Source organism: Bombina bombina, chromosome 2 (assembly GCF_027579735.1).
Source record: "Bombina bombina isolate aBomBom1 chromosome 2, aBomBom1.pri, whole genome shotgun sequence".
NCBI lineage: Eukaryota > Metazoa > Chordata > Amphibia > Anura > Bombinatoridae > Bombina > Bombina bombina.
Window position 1 is genome coordinate 782,699,711 of NC_069500.1, and position 18,230 is coordinate 782,717,940.

Here is an 18,230-nt window from a genome sequence, read left to right on the forward strand (position 1 = left end):
AATTGCATACTCTGTTTGAATCATGAAAGAAAACAATTGAGTTCATGTCTCTTTAAAGTTGATAAAAATCAGTTATGAAAAAATGGCAAATAATTAAAAAAATGCTTGGGAATGTGTGAGTGATACTGATTCACAAAATCACTAGATAAAGTGTGAGTTTTCACAACTTAAAGTGACAGTCAAGTCAAAATTAAACTTTCCCAATTCAGGTAGAGCACACAATTTTTTGCAGCTTTCCAATTCACTTTCATTATTTAAATGTGAAGCAATATAAATGAAGCTCTCCAAAAATGCCAAAATTTCAATAATTTATTTGAGAGAGTGCAGAGTCAAACAGCCACGACGTTTCGGGGAGCTATGCCCCTTAATCATGTGGTAAGTGATAGTACAAGCACACCTGTTTAAATAGCTTACCTTGGGATTTTAACCCTTACAATCTTGTAGTTTACATTCTATAAATGCAACAGCACTATCAGCTGGTGAAACATAGGTAAAACATGTACAAAAATTAAAAACAAACCGCTATGAAGCCCCTATAAAAGGATCACATCTAAACATATAATACAGAAAAATTTCAATCCTATTTATAATCGCTGAGTTATATTAACAAGTCAATTAGCAACAAAACATTATACTGCAGAATACATGAACACAAGAGCAACACCAGTTTAATAGAACACAGACCAATCTATCTCTCTATTAAGCCCCCTAGGCTCCAGGGTATCCAACTTGAAAATCCAATAGGAATAACGTTGTTTCAAAAGGACATCCCTATTGCCACCCCTACAGGGGATCTTAATCTGTTCGATGACCTGGAACCTGAGTTGGCTAATATGGTGTCCCATGGCTAAAAAATGATAAGCGACCGGTGCAGTAAGTACCTTGCACCTGATGTTGCTCTTGTGTTCAGTAATCCGATCCCGTACCCTCCTAGAGGACTCGCCAATATAGGCTTTCCCACATGGGCATTTGATCATGTTAATAACGTAATTACTATTACAGGTAAAAAAGTCCCTATAATAGAATTTATAACCACTGTGTGGGTGTAAAAAATAAGAACTTTTTACTATAGAATTACAATTGCTACACCCTAGACAGGGGAAACAGTCTAAATTTTTTTTGGTGTTATACTGTTGTGCCAATCTTCTGCCAGAGCCAATGTCAGCTTTAATTAGAGAATCTCTCAAGCTCTTACTCCGCTTGTATGCTGGCATAGGCATTGGAGCCCTTGAACTTTTTGTTGAGGAGTTGAATAATTCGACCAACAGCATTAAGTTCAAACTTACCTACAGTGAAATTTCGATTGACTTTTTGGATGTGACTGTTCTTAAAGATGGATGTAACTTCAAAACTGATATTTTCAGTAAGGAAACGGATAGGAATAATCTGCTGTTGTACAGTAGTGCACATCATCCCTCTTTGATCAGATCCTTACCAAAGAGTCAATTGCTTAGAGTAAAGCGCATTGTTGCAGAGGAATCTAAATTTTAGTACCATTAATCAGGTGTCTCAATTGGATCGTGAGACATTGTTAAAGCCTGGTCTGTCTGCCAAAAAAGATTCAAAGAGAATGATTTTTGTATCTGAATTCTCTAGACAGAGTGACCAGGTTTGGAGAATTATCAGGAAACATTGGGGTATCCTAAAAAATTGCAATTCGGAGGTTGTTGAATTTGACCAAATGTCTATGCCAGCATACAAGCGGAGTAAGAGCTTGAGAGATTCTCTAATTAAAGCTGACATTGGCTCTGGCAGAAGATTGGCACAACAGTATATCACCAAAAAAAATTTAGGCTGTTTCCCCTGTCTAGGGTGTAGCAATTGTAATTCTATAGTAAAAAGTCCTTATTTTTTACACCCACACAGTGGTTATAAATTCTATTATAGGGACTTTTTTACCTGTAATAGTAATTACGTTATTTACATGATCAAATGCCCATGTGGGAAAGCCTATATTGGTGAGTCCTCTAGGAGGGTACGGGATCGGATTACTGAACACAAGAGCAACATCAGGTGCAAGGTACTTACTGCACCGGTCGCTTATCATTTTTTAGCCATGGGACACCATATTAGCCAACTCAGGTTCCAGGTCCTCGAACAGATTAAGGTCCCCCGTAGGGGTGGCAATAGGGATGTCCTTTTGAAACAACGTGAGCCATATTGGATTTTCAAGTTGGATACCCTGGAGCCTAGGGGGCTTAATAGAGAGATAGATTGGTCTGTGTTCTATTAAACTGGTGTTGCTCATGTGTTCATGTATTCTGCAGTATAATGTTTTGTTGCTAATTGACTTGTTAATATAACTCAGCGATTATAAATAGGATTGACATTTTTCTGTATTATATGTTTAGATGTGATCCTTTTATAGGGGCTTCATAGCTGTTTGTTTTTAATTTTTGTACATGTTTTACCTATGTTTCACCAGCTGATGGTGCTGTTGCATTTATAGAATGTAAACTACAAGATTGTAAGGGTTAAAATCCCAAGGTAAGCTATTTAAACAGGTGTGCTTGTACTATCACTTACCACATGATTAAGGGGCATAGCTCCCCGAAACGTTGTGGCTGTTTGACTCTGCACTCTCTCAAATAAATTATTTAAATTTTGGCATTTTTGGAGAGCTTCTTTTATATTGCTTCACGGTTGTTGGGGAGTTTGGTAGTGACTCCTTGAAGCTCTGACCAGTGAGTGTGTTGCTGGATGAATTTAACAATTATTTAAATGTGCACAGTGTTTTTATATACACACTTTATGAGGTTCATACTGAGCATGTGCAAGATTCACAGGATCTACATATATGCATTTTGCAAGAGTCATAGAATTAGGTAGATCATTTACCTCAACATTGCTTCAGCTCTGAGTGTTATGTTAATAGTTATCCTTCAGATACTCTTTATGTCATCTGCATGGTGATACAAAAATAATCCACATCACCAGTGCTGAATTCACACTTTGCTTTACTGTGACCTCCTGGTATTTTGTCATAATCTTACAATATTTCATAGTAAAATTCTTTATACTGAGGAGGAAAATAAAGTGATTGTGCCTGCACATGCCAGATACATGCTCCCATGCAATTCCCAGGACTAGCATCCTGATTGATTGCTTAATGACTGCTTATATATTGTGTGGTTTTTGTGACCTTCTTTTTGTTATACATTGTTTTATTATTTGTATTTTATATTGCTTCACGGTTGTTGGGGAGTTAGGTAGTGACTCCTTGAAGCTCTGACCAGTGAGTGTGTTGCTGGATGAATTTAACAATTATTTAAATGTGCACAGTGTTTTTATATACACACTTTATGAGGTTCATACTGAGCATGTGCAAGATTCACAGGATCTACATATATGCATTTTGCAAGAGTCATAGAATTAGGTAGATCATTTACCTCAACATTGCTTCAGCTCTGAGTGTTATGTTAATAGTTATCCTTCAGATACTCTTTATGTCATCTGCATGGTGATACAAAAATAATCCACATCACCAGTGCTGAATTCACACTTTGCTTTACTGTGACCTCCTGGTATTTTGTCATAATCTTACAATATTTCATAGTAAAATTCTTTATACTGAGGAGGAAAATAAAGTGATTGTGTCTGCACATGCCAGATACATGCTCCCATGCAATTCCCAGGACTAGCATCCTGATTGATTGCTTAATGACTGCTTATATATTGTGTGGTTTTTGTGACCTTCTTTTTGTTATACATTGTTTTATTATTTGTATAATTAACACAAAGCACCTTTCCCCAAACATACTTTCTCCTATATGGATATAAAGTAAAAGTGGTAAAAGTACAAAATAAGCATTTGGTGCCATTGGACAAACCAATTAAAAATACACAAAATCCATTTTTTTCATGTTTCTGATGGAGAATACACTTTTAAACATCTTTACAGTGTACTTTTATAATCAAATTGGCTTCATTCTCTTGGTTTCCTTTGTTGAAGGAGCAGCAGTGCATTACTGGGAACTAGCTGAATACATCTTGTGACAAGAGGCATATACAGTATGTGCAGCCACCATTCTCGAATTAGCACCCAGCAGTGCATTGCAATGCTGCCCCTGAGTCTATTTAGGTATGTTTTTCAACAAAGGATACAAAGAGAATAAACAGATTAGATAACAGAAGTAAATTGAAAAGTTATTTAAAATTGCATGCTCTTTCTGAATCATAAACGTTTAATTTTGACTTTACTGTTCCTTTACTAATTTGGGTAACTTGAGTTTTTTTTTTTTTACATTTGCCTATAAATTGAATTAACTTCAAAAATGAAGCCAAAAATCACACAATTTTCACACAAGCTACCATAGAATGCCTTCACACTGTAGTTCATCAGATTTGAATAGGGGCCAGGGTTTTAATTGTGACACATTCCAAAACTGTAATGTTTTGCATGCAGTGGTTTAACCTATTTGGTTCAAGTATCTTACACAAAATTTGCTTTAACCCAGGGCTCCACAAACCCAGTAGCCAGTAAGCCACAGGCTCCCAGAATTTAAAAAATATTTGTCAACCCCTGCTTTGAAGGGACATTCTACTTGAAAATGTTTATTGTATAAAAGATAGATATTCCCTTTATTACCAACTAGTCCTAAAGCCCGCGTACACAGGCCATTTTTTGTAGTACAGCGGTCCCACCCCTTGCTCTCTCCCCCCTCTCTTTTGCTCTCTCTCCCCTCTCTTTTGCTCTCTCTCTCTTCCCCCTCTCTTTTGCTCTCTCTTCCCCCTCTCTTTCCCCCTCTCTTTTGCTCTCTCTCTTCCCCCTCTCTTTTGCTCTCTCTCTTCCCCCTCTCTTTTTCTCTCTCTCTTCCCCCTCTCTTTTGCTCTCTCTCTTCCCCCTCTGTTTTGCGCTCTCTTCCCCCTCTCTTTTGCTCTCTCTCTCCTCTCTTTTGCGCTCCCCCCCCTCTCCTTTGCGCTCTCTGCCCCCCTCTCATTTGCTCTCTCTCTCTCCCCCTCTCATTTGCTCTCTCTCCCCCTCTCATTTGCTCTCTCTCCCCCTTTCTTTCTCCAACATAGGTGTGTCCGGTCCACGGCGTCATCCTTACTTGTGGGATATTCTCTTCCCCAACAGGAAATGGCAAAGAGCCCAGCAAAGCTGGTCACATGATCCCTCCTAGGCTCCGCCTACCCCAGTCATTCTCTTTGCCGTTGTACAGGCAACATCTCCACGGAGATGGCTTAGAGTTTTTTTAGTGTTTAACTGTAGTTTTTATTATTCAATCAAGAGTTTGTTATTTTAAAATAGTGCTGGTATGTACTATTTACTCTGAAACAGAAAAGAGATGAAGATTTCTGTTTGTAAGAGGAAAATGATTTTAGCAACCGTTACTAAAATCGATGGCTGTTCCACACAGGACTGTTGAGAGGAATTAACTTCAGTTGGGGGAACAGTGAGCAGACTTTTGCTGCTTGAGGTATGACACATTCTAACAAGACGATGTAATGCTGGAAGCTGTCATTTTCCCTATGGGATCCGGTAAGCCATTTTTATTACAGAGTAAATAAGGGCTTCACAAGGGCTTGTTAAGACTGTAGACATTTTCTGGGCTAAATCGATTCATATATAACATATTTAGCCTTGAGGAATCATTTAATCTGGGTATTTTTGTAAAATAATATCGGCAGGCACTGTTTTAGACACCTTATTCTCTAGGGGCTTTCCCTAATCATAGGCAGAGCCTCATTTTCGCGCCGGTATTGCGCACTTGTTTTTGAGAAGCATGACATGCAGTCGCATGTGTGAGGAGCTCTGATACATAAAAAAGACTTTCTGAAGGCGTCATTTGGTATCGTATTCCCCTTTGCGCTTGGTTGGGTCTCAGCAAAGCAGATACCAGGGACTGTAAAGGGGTTAAAGATAAAAACGGCTCCGGTTCCGTTATTTTAAGGGTTAAAGCTTCCAAATTTGGTGTGCAATACTTTTAAGGCTTTAAGACACTGTGGTGAAATTTTGGTGAATTTTGAACAATTCCTTCATACTTTTTCGCAATTGCAGTAATAAAGTGTGTTCAGTTTAAAATTTAAAGTGACAGTAACGGTTTTATTTTAAAACGTTTTTTGTACTTTGTTATCAAGTTTATGCCTGTTTAACATGTCTGAACTATCAGATAGACTATGTTCTGTATGTGAGGAAGCCAAGGTTCCTTCTCATTTAAATAGATGTGATGTATGTGACACTGAAAATGATGCCCAAGATGATTCCTCAAGTGAGGGGAGTAAGCATGGTACTGCATCATTCCCTCCTTCGTCTACACCAGTCTTGCCCACTCAGGAGGCCCCTAGTACATCTAGCGCGCCAATACTCCTTACTATGCAACAATTAACGGCTGTAATGGATAATTCTATCAAAAACATTTTAGCCAAAATGCCCACTTATCAGCGTAAGCGCGACTGCTCTGTTTTAGATACTGAAGAGCATGAGGACGCTGATGATAATGGTTCTGATATGCCCCTACACCAGTCTGAGGGGGCCAGGGAGGTTTTGTCTGAGAGAGAAATTTCAGATTCAGGGAAAATTTCTCAACAAGCTGAACCCGATGTGATTACATTTAAATTTAAGTTGGAACATCTCTGCGCTCTGCTTAAGGAGGTGTTATCCACTCTGGATGATTGTGAGAATTTGATCATCCCAGAGAAACTATGTAAAATGGACAAGTTCCTAGAGGTCCCGGGGCCCCCAGAAGCTTTTCCTATACCCAAGCGGGTGGCGGACATTGTAAATAAAGAATGGGAAAGGCCCGGTATACCTTTCGTCCCTCCCCCCATATTTAAAAAATTGTTTCCCATGGTCGACCCCAGAAAGGACTTATGGCAGACAGTCCCCAAGGTCGAGGGGGCGGTTTCTACTTTAAACAAACGCACCACTATACCCATAGAAGATAGTTGTGCTTTCAAAGATCCTATGGATAAAAAATTAGAAGGTTTGCTTAAAAAGATGTTTGTTCAGCAAGGTTACCTTCTACAACCAATTTCATGCATTGTCCCTGTCACTACAGCAGCGTGTTTCTGGTTCGATGAGCTAGAAAAGGCGATCGATAGTGATTCTCCTCCTTATGAGGAGATTATGGACAGAATCCGTGCTCTCAAATTGGCTAATTCTTTCACCCTAGACGCCACTTTGCAATTGGCTAGGTTAGCGGCGAAAAATTCTGGGTTTGCTATTGTGGCGCGCAGAGCGCTTTGGTTGAAATCTTGGTCAGCGGATGCGTCTTCCAAGAACAAATTGCTTAACATTCCTTTCAAGGGGAAAACGCTGTTTGGCTCTGACTTGAAAGAGATTATCTCTGATATCACTGGGGGTAAGGGCCACGCCCTTCCTCAGGATAGGTCTTTCAAGGCCAAAAATAAACCTAATTTTCGTCCCTTTCGTAGAAATGGACCAGCCCCAAGTGCTACGTCCTCTAAGCAAGAGGGTAATACTTCTCAAGCCAAGCCAGCCTGGAGACCAATGCAAGGCTGGAACAAGGGAAAGCAGGCCAAGAAGCCTGCCACTGCTACCAAGACAGCATGAAATGTTGGCCCCCGATCCGGGACTGGATCTGGTGGGGGGCAGACTCTCTCTCTTCGCTCAGGCTTGGGCAAGAGATGTTCTGGATCCTTGGGCACTAGAAATAGTCTCCCAAGGTTATCTTCTGGAATTCAAGGGGCCTCCCCCAAGGGGGAGGTTCCACAGGTCTCAATTGTCTTCAGACCACATAAAGAGACAGGCATTCTTACATTGTGTAGAAGACCTGTTAAAAATGGGAGTGATTCATCCTGTTCCATTAGGAGAACAAGGGATGGGGTTCTACTCCAATCTGTTCGTAGTTCCCAAAAAAGAGGGAACGTTCAGACCAATCTTGGATCTCAAGATCCTAAACAAGTTTCTCAAGGTTCCATCGTTCAAAATGGAAACTATTCGAACAATTCTTCCTTCCATCCAGGAAGGTCAATTCATGACCACGGTGGATTTAAAGGATGCGTATCTACATATTCCTATCCACAAGGAACATCATCGGTTCCTAAGGTTCGCATTCCTGGACAAGCATTACCAGTTCGTGGCACTTCCTTTCGGATTAGCCACTGCTCCAAGGATTTTCACAAAGGTACTAGGGTCCCTTCTAGCGGTACTAAGACCAAGGGGCATTGCAGTAGTACCTTACTTGGACGACATTCTGATTCAAGCGTCGTCCCTTCCTCAAGCAAAGGCTCACACGGACATAGTCCTGGCCTTTCTCAGATCTCACGGATGGAAAGTGAACGTAGAAAAGAGTTCTCTATCTCCGTCAACAAGGGTTCCCTTCTTGGGAACAATAATAGACTCCTTAGAAATGAGGATTTTTCTGACAGAGGCCAGAAAAACAAAACTTCTAAACTCTTGTCAAACACTTCATTCCGTTCCTCTTCCTTCCATAGCGCAGTGCATGGAAGTAATAGGTTTGATGGTATCGGCAATGGACATAGTTCCTTTTGCGCGCATTCATCTAAGACCATTACAACTGTGCATGCTCAGTCAGTGGAATGGGGACTATACAGACTTGTCTCCGACGATTCAAGTAAATCAGAGGACCAGAGACTCACTCCGTTGGTGGCTGTCCCTGGACAACCTGTCACAAGGGATGACCTTCCGCAGACCAGAGTGGGTCATTGTCACGACCGACGCCAGTCTGATGGGCTGGGGCGCGGTCTGGGGACCCCTGAAAGCTCAGGGTCTTTGGTCTCGGGAAGAATCTCTTCTACCGATAAATATTCTGGAACTGAGAGCGATATTCAATGCTCTCAAGGCTTGGCCTCAGCTAGCAAAGGCCAAGTTCATACGGTTTCAATCAGACAACATGACGACTGTTGCGTACATCAACCATCAGGGGGGAACAAGGAGTTCCCTGGCGATGGAAGAAGTGACCAAAATCATTCAATGGGCGGAGACTCACTCCTGCCACCTGTCTGCAATCCACATTCCAGGAGTGGAAAATTGGGAAGCGGATTTTCTGAGTCGTCAGACATTACATCCGGGGGAGTGGGAACTCCATCCGGAAATCTTTGCCCAAATTACTCAATTGTGGGGCATTCCAGACATGGATCTGATGGCCTCTCGTCAGAACTTCAAGGTTCCTTGCTACGGGTCCAGATCCAGGGATCCCAAGGCGACTCTAGTAGATGCACTAGTAGCACCTTGGACCTTCAAACTAGCTTATGTATTCCCGCCGTTTCCTCTCATCCCCAGGCTGGTAGCCAGGATCAATCAGGAGAGGGCGTCGGTGATCTTGATAGCCCCTGCGTGGCCACGCAGGACTTGGTATGCAGATCTGGTGAATATGTCATCGGCTCCACCATGGAAGCTACCTTTGAGACGAGACCTTCTTGTTCAAGGTCCGTTCGAACATCCGAATCTGGTCTCACTCCAGCTGACTGCTTGGAGATTGAACGCTTGATCTTATCAAAACGAGGGTTCTCAGATTCTGTTATTGATACTCTTGTTCAGGCCAGAAAGCCTGTAACTAGAAAAATTTACCACAAAATATGGAAAAAATATATCTGTTGGTGTGAATCTAAAGGATTCCCTTGGAACAAGGTAAAGATTCCTAAGATTCTATCCTTTCTTCAAGAAGCATTGGAGAAAGGATTATCGGCAAGTTCCTTGAAGGGACAGATTTCTGCCTTGTCTGTGTTACTTCACAAGAAGCTGGCAGCTGTGCCAGATGTTCAAGCCTTTGTTCAGGCTCTGGTTAGAATCAAGCCTGTTTACAAACCTTTGACTCCTCCTTGGAGTCTCAACTTAGTTCTTTCAGTTCTTCAGGGGGTTCCGTTTGAACCCTTGCATTCCGTTGATATTAAGTTATTATCTTGGAAAGTTTTGTTTTTGGTTGCAATTTCTTCTGCTAGAAGAGTTTCAGAATTATCTGCTCTGCAGTGTTCTCCTCCTTATCTGGTTTTCCATGCAGATAAGGTGGTTTTACGTACTAAACCTGGTTTTCTTCCGAAAGTTGTTTCTAACAAAAACATTAACCAGGAGATAGTCGTGCCTTCTTTGTGTCCGAATCCAGTTTCAAAGACGGAACGTTTGTTGCACAATTTGGATGTTGTTCGCGCTCTAAAATTCTATTTAGATGCTACAAAGGATTTTAGACAAACATCTTCCTTGTTTGTTGTTTATTCTGGTAAAAGGAGAGGTCAAAAAGCAACTTCTACCTCTCTCTCTTTTTGGATTAAAAGCATCATCAGATTGGCTTATGAGACTGCCGGACGGCAGCCTCCTGAAAGAATCACAGCTCATTCCACTAGGGCTGTGGCTTCCACATGGGCCTTCAAGAACGAGGCTTCTGTTGATCAGATATGTAGGGCAGCGACTTGGTCTTCACTGCACACTTTTACCAAATTTTACAAGTTTGATACTTTTGCTTCTTCTGAGGCTATTTTTGGGAGAAAGGTTTTGCAAACCGTGGTGCCTTCCATTTAGGTGACCTGATTTGCTCCCTCCCTTCATCCGTGTCCTAAAGCTTTGGTATTGGTTCCCACAAGTAAGGATGACGCCGTGGACCGGACACACCTATGTTGGAGAAAACAGAATTTATGTTTACCTGATAAATTACTTTCTCCAACGGTGTGTCCGGTCCACGGCCCGCCCTGGTTTTTTAATCAGGTCTGATAATTTATTTTCTTTAACTACAGTCACCACGGTATCATATGGTTTCTCCTATGCAAATATTCCTCCTTTACGTCGGTCGAATGACTGGGGTAGGCGGAGCCTAGGAGGGATCATGTGACCAGCTTTGCTGGGCTCTTTGCCATTTCCTGTTGGGGAAGAGAATATCCCACAAGTAAGGATGACGCCGTGGACCGGACACACCGTTGGAGAAAGTAATTTATCAGGTAAACATAAATTCTGTTTTTGCTCTATCTCTCCCCCCTTTCTTTTGCTCTATCTCTCCCCCCTTTCTTTTGCTCTATCTCTCCCCCCTCTCGTTTGCTCTATCTCTCCCCCCTCTCTTTTGCTCTATCTCTCCCCCCTCTCTTTTGCTCTCTCTCTCCCCCCTATCTTTTGCTCTCTCTCTCCCCCCTATCTTTTGCTCTCTCTCTCCCCCCTATCTTTTGCTCTCTCTCTCCCCCCTCTCTTTTGCTCTCTCTCTCCCCCCTCTCTTTTGCTCTCTCTCTCCCCCCTCTCTTTTGCTCTCTCTCTCCCCCCTCTCTTTTGCTCTCTCTCTCCCCCCTCTCTTTTGCTCTCTCTCTCCCCCCTCTCTTTTGCTCTCTCTCTCTCTCTCTCTCTCCCCTCTCTGCTCTGTCTTTTCCCTCTATTTTGTGCTCTCTCCCCCCTCTCTCTTGCTCTCTCTCTCCCCCCTCTATTTTGCTCTCTCTCTCCCCCTCTCTTTTGCTCTCTCTCCCCCCTCTATTTTGCGCTCTCTCTCTCCCCCCTTCTATATTGCGCTCTCTCTCTCCCCCCCTTCTGTTTTGCACTCTCCCCCCTTTCTCTTGCTCTCTCACCCATTTTTTTGCTCTCTCTCCCCCCTTCACTTTTGTTCTCTCCCTCTCTCTTTTGCTCTCTCTGAACCTTGTTAATGGGTTTGTATGTGTTTCTGTCCTTTTTTTGTAAATGTTTTTAGAGATATAAGTATGTTCTATGGAAATGACCTGTTAGCTTTTTGAAAATGCAATCTTTATGCAGTGTGGTTGAATTGGTGTGTATTTCTCCTAATCTCTGATTTACTATTTTTTGTTTTTTAATACAGGTCATGAATGAATCATGGACAAAGTAACTGGTGATCAGATGACACATTTGCAGGCATCGGCTTCTCCCTTTGGGACTAGATGTCGTGATTTGTTTACCACTGGTTTAAATCCAGTATCTAGCAATGGAAGGACACAAATACTGTCTGACCAGTCTTCCTGTGGTTCTGATGTTAGCTCTAAGAAGTATGATCTTTCTTCCGATACTGATTCATCTTCTGGAACTGCCCTTTCGTCTGATAGTTCCTTCTCCTCAACAAATAAAAGAAAGAAAGGCAAAATGTGTCATCGGAGAAAACGTCAATTTAGTTTGGCAAGTGCTGAAAGTAAAAGCAGTGACGAAGAGGAGGAGACCTTAAAACCGCTGGAAGAAATCATGCAGATGGCAACAAAGCCCTTGCCTGCAACACCACAACCCAAAACATTAAGCGCTTCACAGCTTTCTTTATCACAATCTCCTACAACTATATGGCCTGTAAGTTTATAATATAGCTGTATTATTAGATTCTCTTTTTAAACAATCTATTTTGTACTATTGAGTACTCTCCTTTACATCCACTTGGAGTTGGTAGAAACTTCCTAGAAATGTCCAAGCTCTTCTGCTTATAATATAATTATTATTAAACACTTTAGCCTGGACATTTTTGTTTGTCCAGGCAAAAATGTTTATTTGAACCGGTCTGAGCAGACGCACTGCTCGAAATGTTGGTGCATGAAGCATATTTAGATATGCGTCACTAAAAACAGCAATAACTTTTACTAAAAGCATTTTGCTAATGCAATTGTATGTATTTTACAAGTGCACTAGATCTCAGCACTATTTCCTGTCATGTAGTGCTCCAGGCATGTGCACGCCACCTATTTAGATATATCTTCAACAAAGAATAACATGAGAACAGTGCAAATTTGATAATAGAAGTAAACTGGATACTTTTTTAAAATTGTATTCTCTATTTGAATCATGAAATAAAAAAATTGGGTTTCATGTCCCTTTTAAAGGGATGGTAAACTCTTCAATATAAAAAATACAGTTCATGCCATAATTTTTCTAAAAAACTCTTCTTTTTTTTTAATACTTCTATGAAATTAAACATTTTTATTCATCTATTATTTTATAGAATATGCTCCCCTGCCGGCCCCCTTGCTCTGTTTTATTTTTTCACTTTTTTCTGCCCAATCAAAAGCTTGGCCATCTGGTCCATTAAATGATATGTATTACATTACAAGCATGCATAGTAGCCACAGTCTGTCAGTGCTTGTCGTCACAAATTGCGTACTTGTTACTTTTGTGCACAAGTGGCACAAGAAAGGGGATTCCTTATTTGCCTAAAGTAAACATTGAATCACAGCTATGGATTTATGCTTCTCTCGCTCTATCTATCTATCTATCTATCTATCTATCTATCTATCTATCTATATCTATCTATCTATCTATCTATCTATATATCTATATATATTTTGCAAATGCTTTATTTATTTTTTCCATGAGCTTGTACTTCACAATAAATGTTCTTTTCGCCCACCCATATTATTACCCTGATCAGTAATGTCTCCCGCCCGCTGTTCACAAGCGCCTTATATTCTACCCATTCTGCAAAGTAAACAGATAATCTTCTAATCCTCTGATTACTTTGCAGAATGGGTAGAATATAAGGCGCTTGTGAACACCTGTTACTAGGCGAGCTTGATCGCTCAGTTTAGTAACAGGTGATTAGTTGGTCAGAAATTCTTCAGTCAGTTTAGGGTAGAGATGATTGGACTACATATGTGCAATTGTAAAAAAAAAAAAAAAGCGCACACGCTAGCATAGTGACAAGTGTTCAGTAGCCGTGAATGCTCTACCCATAGTGACGTGTGCAGCGGGCAAGACTGCTGTTCACGTCACTGCACTTCTGAAGGAATACGTTTTGGAGGGGCGGAGCAAATAATATAATTCAGAAGGTATAAGAAAGCGTTCAGTTGATGGGAACGGTCTGCTGTATGTGTAACTACACTGTGTAATAGTGCACACGCTAATATATTGAAAAGGATACTACGGTATCTCACAGCGCGCACACAAAGTTCCTACTAGCTCCTGGGTGCAAAAGGGTACCTAGCCAACCCTTAAATGAAAGTCTAAAAGTATGGAAAAGACCTAGGAGCGCCAAACATAGGCAGAGGAAATAAAATTAACTAATAACGGATGGGGTTAAACCATATATAACATAAAGGAAATCAAGATAATAAGGTGGATAAACGGCGTTCTAGGATGTCACAAAGACTATAACAAATATTATAACAAATATTTCTTTCTGTTATCTTGATGAAGATAAATGCAAATTAAATACAATTTATTACAATTAAAACACAATGGGTAAAATCATGGATTCATGGTAGAGTTTACACAAATTACATAAAATATAAAATGCAGATGGTAATAAAATTGAAAATGATAATTGGATAAATATAGCTGGAAATGGGAAAGATATTCCCTTTACACAGTGAAAAAATGCATAGAAAAATGCACAAGAAATCAGTGGCAATAAGTGAAAAAAAGAAGAAGAAAAGGGGGGGCCCCCTCAAAATTCAAACATTGTGAAAGTGATCATAACTGCCCAAACAGAAATAACCAAAAAAAGGAAAATTTGAGAAAAAATTAGAAAAATGAGAAAAAATATATATACGTGTCCGTGGTAAAAAATTAAGTGATAAACAATGTTAGTGATACAAAGTTCCAAATGAAGGTGTGTGTTTGAAAATAAATCTTCCTTAAGTCTCCTCAAAAGAAGGTTCCAAACAATGTGAATGTGGTGGGTGAGAGAATGTCCGGTAAACCCTGGGTGCAATCCCTATATCCAACCTGTAAAAGAAATTCACAATAGTGCAATAATGCTAACAAATAAACATGTATTGTAGGAAAATAGCTCACCAATTCTGCCAACGCGTTTCGGCCCAAAACTGGGCCTTTTTCAAGACTATGGATGGTGTGTGATGGTGGCTCTATTTAAGACTATTGTTAACCAATCAATGATGTCAGTGTTTTGGCGCTTGTTATTTGGCGCCAAATTTCAACCCGGAAGGAGATGTGGGTATAAAATGTAAACAAAATATTCCTTCATGGATTATATTTCTAACTTGTGACTAAATATCGATATTATTCGATAGTAACCTAAAGGTTTTGTTTAGTTTATATCTTCATTGTTTTGAATAAAGATTAAAAATTAGTAATACCGGGATTACCCTGAGCGTTTCTGCCGCTCGATATAACCAGAAGTGCCTAGAGTGTACCTCACTTTAATTCTCTTTCCGGTTTCGCTCTTTATTTTGCTTCCGGTAGATTTATTATCACTTCCGGTATTAGTGTTTGGCGGTACTTGTCATATGACCTTATTTGGCGGGTCCTCTTACAAAGATGATATTTTATGGAATGGCTGATCATAAAAGCTGTGTTTTTATTTCTAAAATGTAAGATCAATAGACTGAATGGTTATGATAAAAAATATAGGATAAATAATAATATTAATATATTGAAAAGGGTACAGTTGATGGAAACCTGTAAATTGATTGAAAAGCCTAAAAGAAAAGGAATAAAGTTGATGGGATTGCTCTACCCATAATAACGTATTCAGTGGGCGGGTCTGCTGTACACATCTCTAAACTGCTGAGAAGAGATGCTGGGGGCGGAGCAAATAAAATGATTGACAAGAATAAGATAAAAAGAAAAATGAATTCAAGATTTTCTAAAAAAAAATGTTAATGTGGTTTGCTTCTGCAACATGACATAAAGCATTTGCGAAATTACATTAATAATACACTTTGCCATCCCTTTAAAGGGACCTTAAATACTGTACATCAGTGAAATGTAACTAATGAATGTGTAAACATCCTTTAAGTGTTAGGATGCAAAACACATACATTTTTTTAAAATTTAAAAATCCATCCTTTATTATTTTAAAATAAAAGATCATCTTCTATTTTCCATTTAGACACTGACAAGGGGGCTGGGCACCTTTATGGATGCCACGTCATCCTATGTGATCGTGCACGCAAACCCATGTTCTAACATCCTCCCCACCGGTAATACCTTGTCTGCACACTTCAGACCTGATAGCAGTTGCGCGCATTTTAGATATATTCACAGCGGGTATTCACAGTGGGACAACAAAATTGTGAATACAATGATCCTTCCCTAAGCTTTACTCTGCTCTACTGCTCTGTTGGCTGCTCGCTCTTTTCTCTAAGCTGTACCATGTGTGTACAGCTTAGAGAGAAGAGCGAGCAGCCAACAGAGCAGTAGAGCAGAGTAAAGCTTAGGGAAGGATCATTGTATTCACAATTTTGTTGTCCCGCTGTGAATATATCTAAAATGCGCGCAACTGCTATCAGGTCTGAAGTGTGCAGACAAGGACCTGTGGAGAGGATGTTAGAACATGGGTTTGCGTGCACGATAGCTCCAACTGCTATCAGGTCTGAAGTGTGCAGACAAGGTATTACTGGTGGGGAGGATGTTAGAACATGGGTTTGCGTTCAGATTTAAAATATAAAAAAATTGGGCAGGCGCATTCACTAATCAGTGCATCACGTGACCACCCTTTTATTTTGCAACGTGCGTTACAACATGGCTGCTCCCAGTCAAACAGATAGGCTGTGGTTTGGATGGTAAACTTAATAATATCAAATTATCTAAAAAAAAGACCAGATCCTGCTAATATAATAAGGACTATCTTTGTAGCAGTATAAACTTTAATAATATTCTAGTAATTTGTGAAATTGCAAGGTGTTTAGGGTCCCTTTAAGCCCTTGCTCCATGTGAATGACTTGTAATGTCCCTTTAAAAGGGGGTGATGCTGAGTGGCTGCCCAAGCAGACGATCTAGGTTTCCACCTTCTTAAGATCATTTATTTTTTCCCTGTGCCTATTGCAGGATTAATGTAATTGTTTTCTTTTAAAGTATTGCACCACTCTCCACATTATTGTGTCATAGAAAACAGAACCTCAGGGTGCATGTACCTCAGCAGCACTATACATTGAGCTCCAAACAGAAAAGGGGAAAGACAATAAACGTTATACAACACCAAAAGGGATTGATTGGGAGGAAGCTTCAGTATGACATGGTATTAAAGGGACATTAAATATTAAATACAAGTTTCATAATGGCAGCACCCATGATTAGAGGGAGGTTCATGAAATGTATTTAATGTCCCTTTAAGGGGCATGCTCCTATGACTTTCATGATATTTCTACTTCAGTGAATCGGATTTAAGTCATTTGCAATAATGATTTTACAATTATTGAATTTATGATTAAACATTTGCGTCATCATTTGAGCTTCACCCCTTAACCCAATAAGACTTATATATACGTCTTACAGTACTTTGCCTACTTTCGCTTCAGGAAGCTCCAGCACTCTCGGCTGTTAAGTTACAGCCGAGAGCTGGAGCTCCTGAAGTTTCAGGAAGATGTCTGTTGGTTACAGACCGAGGGGGGAGGGGGTGCAAGGGCCCTATGCTACAGAATTTTCTTTTAAAGGGACAGGGAGGGATGGGGCAGCTACACTTTAGAAAAGTGGTTTCGGGGTGGGGTACTAAATGGCGATCGCGGGGGGTGCGGGGTGGGACCATTACACTACAGAAAAAAAAAAATGAAAGAAAGAGGTATCTAAGATGGCAGCAATAGTTAGGGCAGGGTTAGGGCGAACCTACACTACATAAAAAAAAAGTATATATATTAAAAGAAAAAAGTTTTAATTATTTGTATTGGCAGACTGTCTGTCAATACTTAAGATAGGGGTGACCGGGGTAGGGGAGGGACGAGAGCTGTTTGAGAGGGATCAGGGGTTGGGAAGTCTCAGGTGGGAGGGTAATCTCTACACTAAAGCTAAAATTAACCTTACAGGCTTCCTAATTAACGTGGCCTTCTAATTACCGAAAAGCAATGGCAAAGCCATATATGTTTGCTATTTCTGAACAAAGGGGATCCCAGAGATGCTTTTACAACCATTTGTGCCATAAGTGCATAAGCAGTATCATTTCATTGAGAAACCCAAAGTTTGTGAATTTTTTTAGGCCAACCATCAATCAACCATCAATCTTTAGAACCTGAGGTTCCTCTCTAAAAAGAGGAGGTGTTACATTTTTGTTGTTTCCTAACCCACATGGCCCTTTACCGATGAAGCGTAAAAATATAAATAATTTTGATTCTTCAGATCCACATGATGAGTCATAAGGTTATTAAAAGATATGAAAACAAGTTGACTTCTACCTACTGTAAATTATTGTGGAACTGAATACCATGGTACAAACATATAGAAAATTATATTATTACAGGTTAATTACCATTTCAACAACTGTGAACATTACAGAATCATTTGCAAGGAGAATAAAGTGGACTACTCTTTTGTATTAGTTTGTCTTAAAGGGATAAGAAACACATTTTTTTCTTTCATGATTTAGACAGATAATACAATTATAAACAACTTCTATTATTTAATTTGCTTTATTCTCTTGGTATCCTTTGTTGAAGAAACTGCAATTTACATGGATGAG

At 40.1% G+C, this 18,230-nt stretch overlaps 1 protein-coding gene across 1 annotated transcript in view; it reads left to right on the plus strand.

Moving 5' to 3' along the window:
• Positions 1 to 18,230, plus strand: part of LOC128649596 (SMC5-SMC6 complex localization factor protein 2) — a 284,779-nt gene that overhangs the window by 8,208 nt on the left and 258,341 nt on the right. The window contains exon 3 of the mRNA XM_053702952.1: positions 11,709 to 12,181. Coding sequence (XP_053558927.1) covers positions 11,723 to 12,181 — 459 coding nt within the window. The 5' untranslated portion in view covers positions 11,709 to 11,722. The remainder of the gene's footprint in view (positions 1 to 11,708; positions 12,182 to 18,230) is intronic.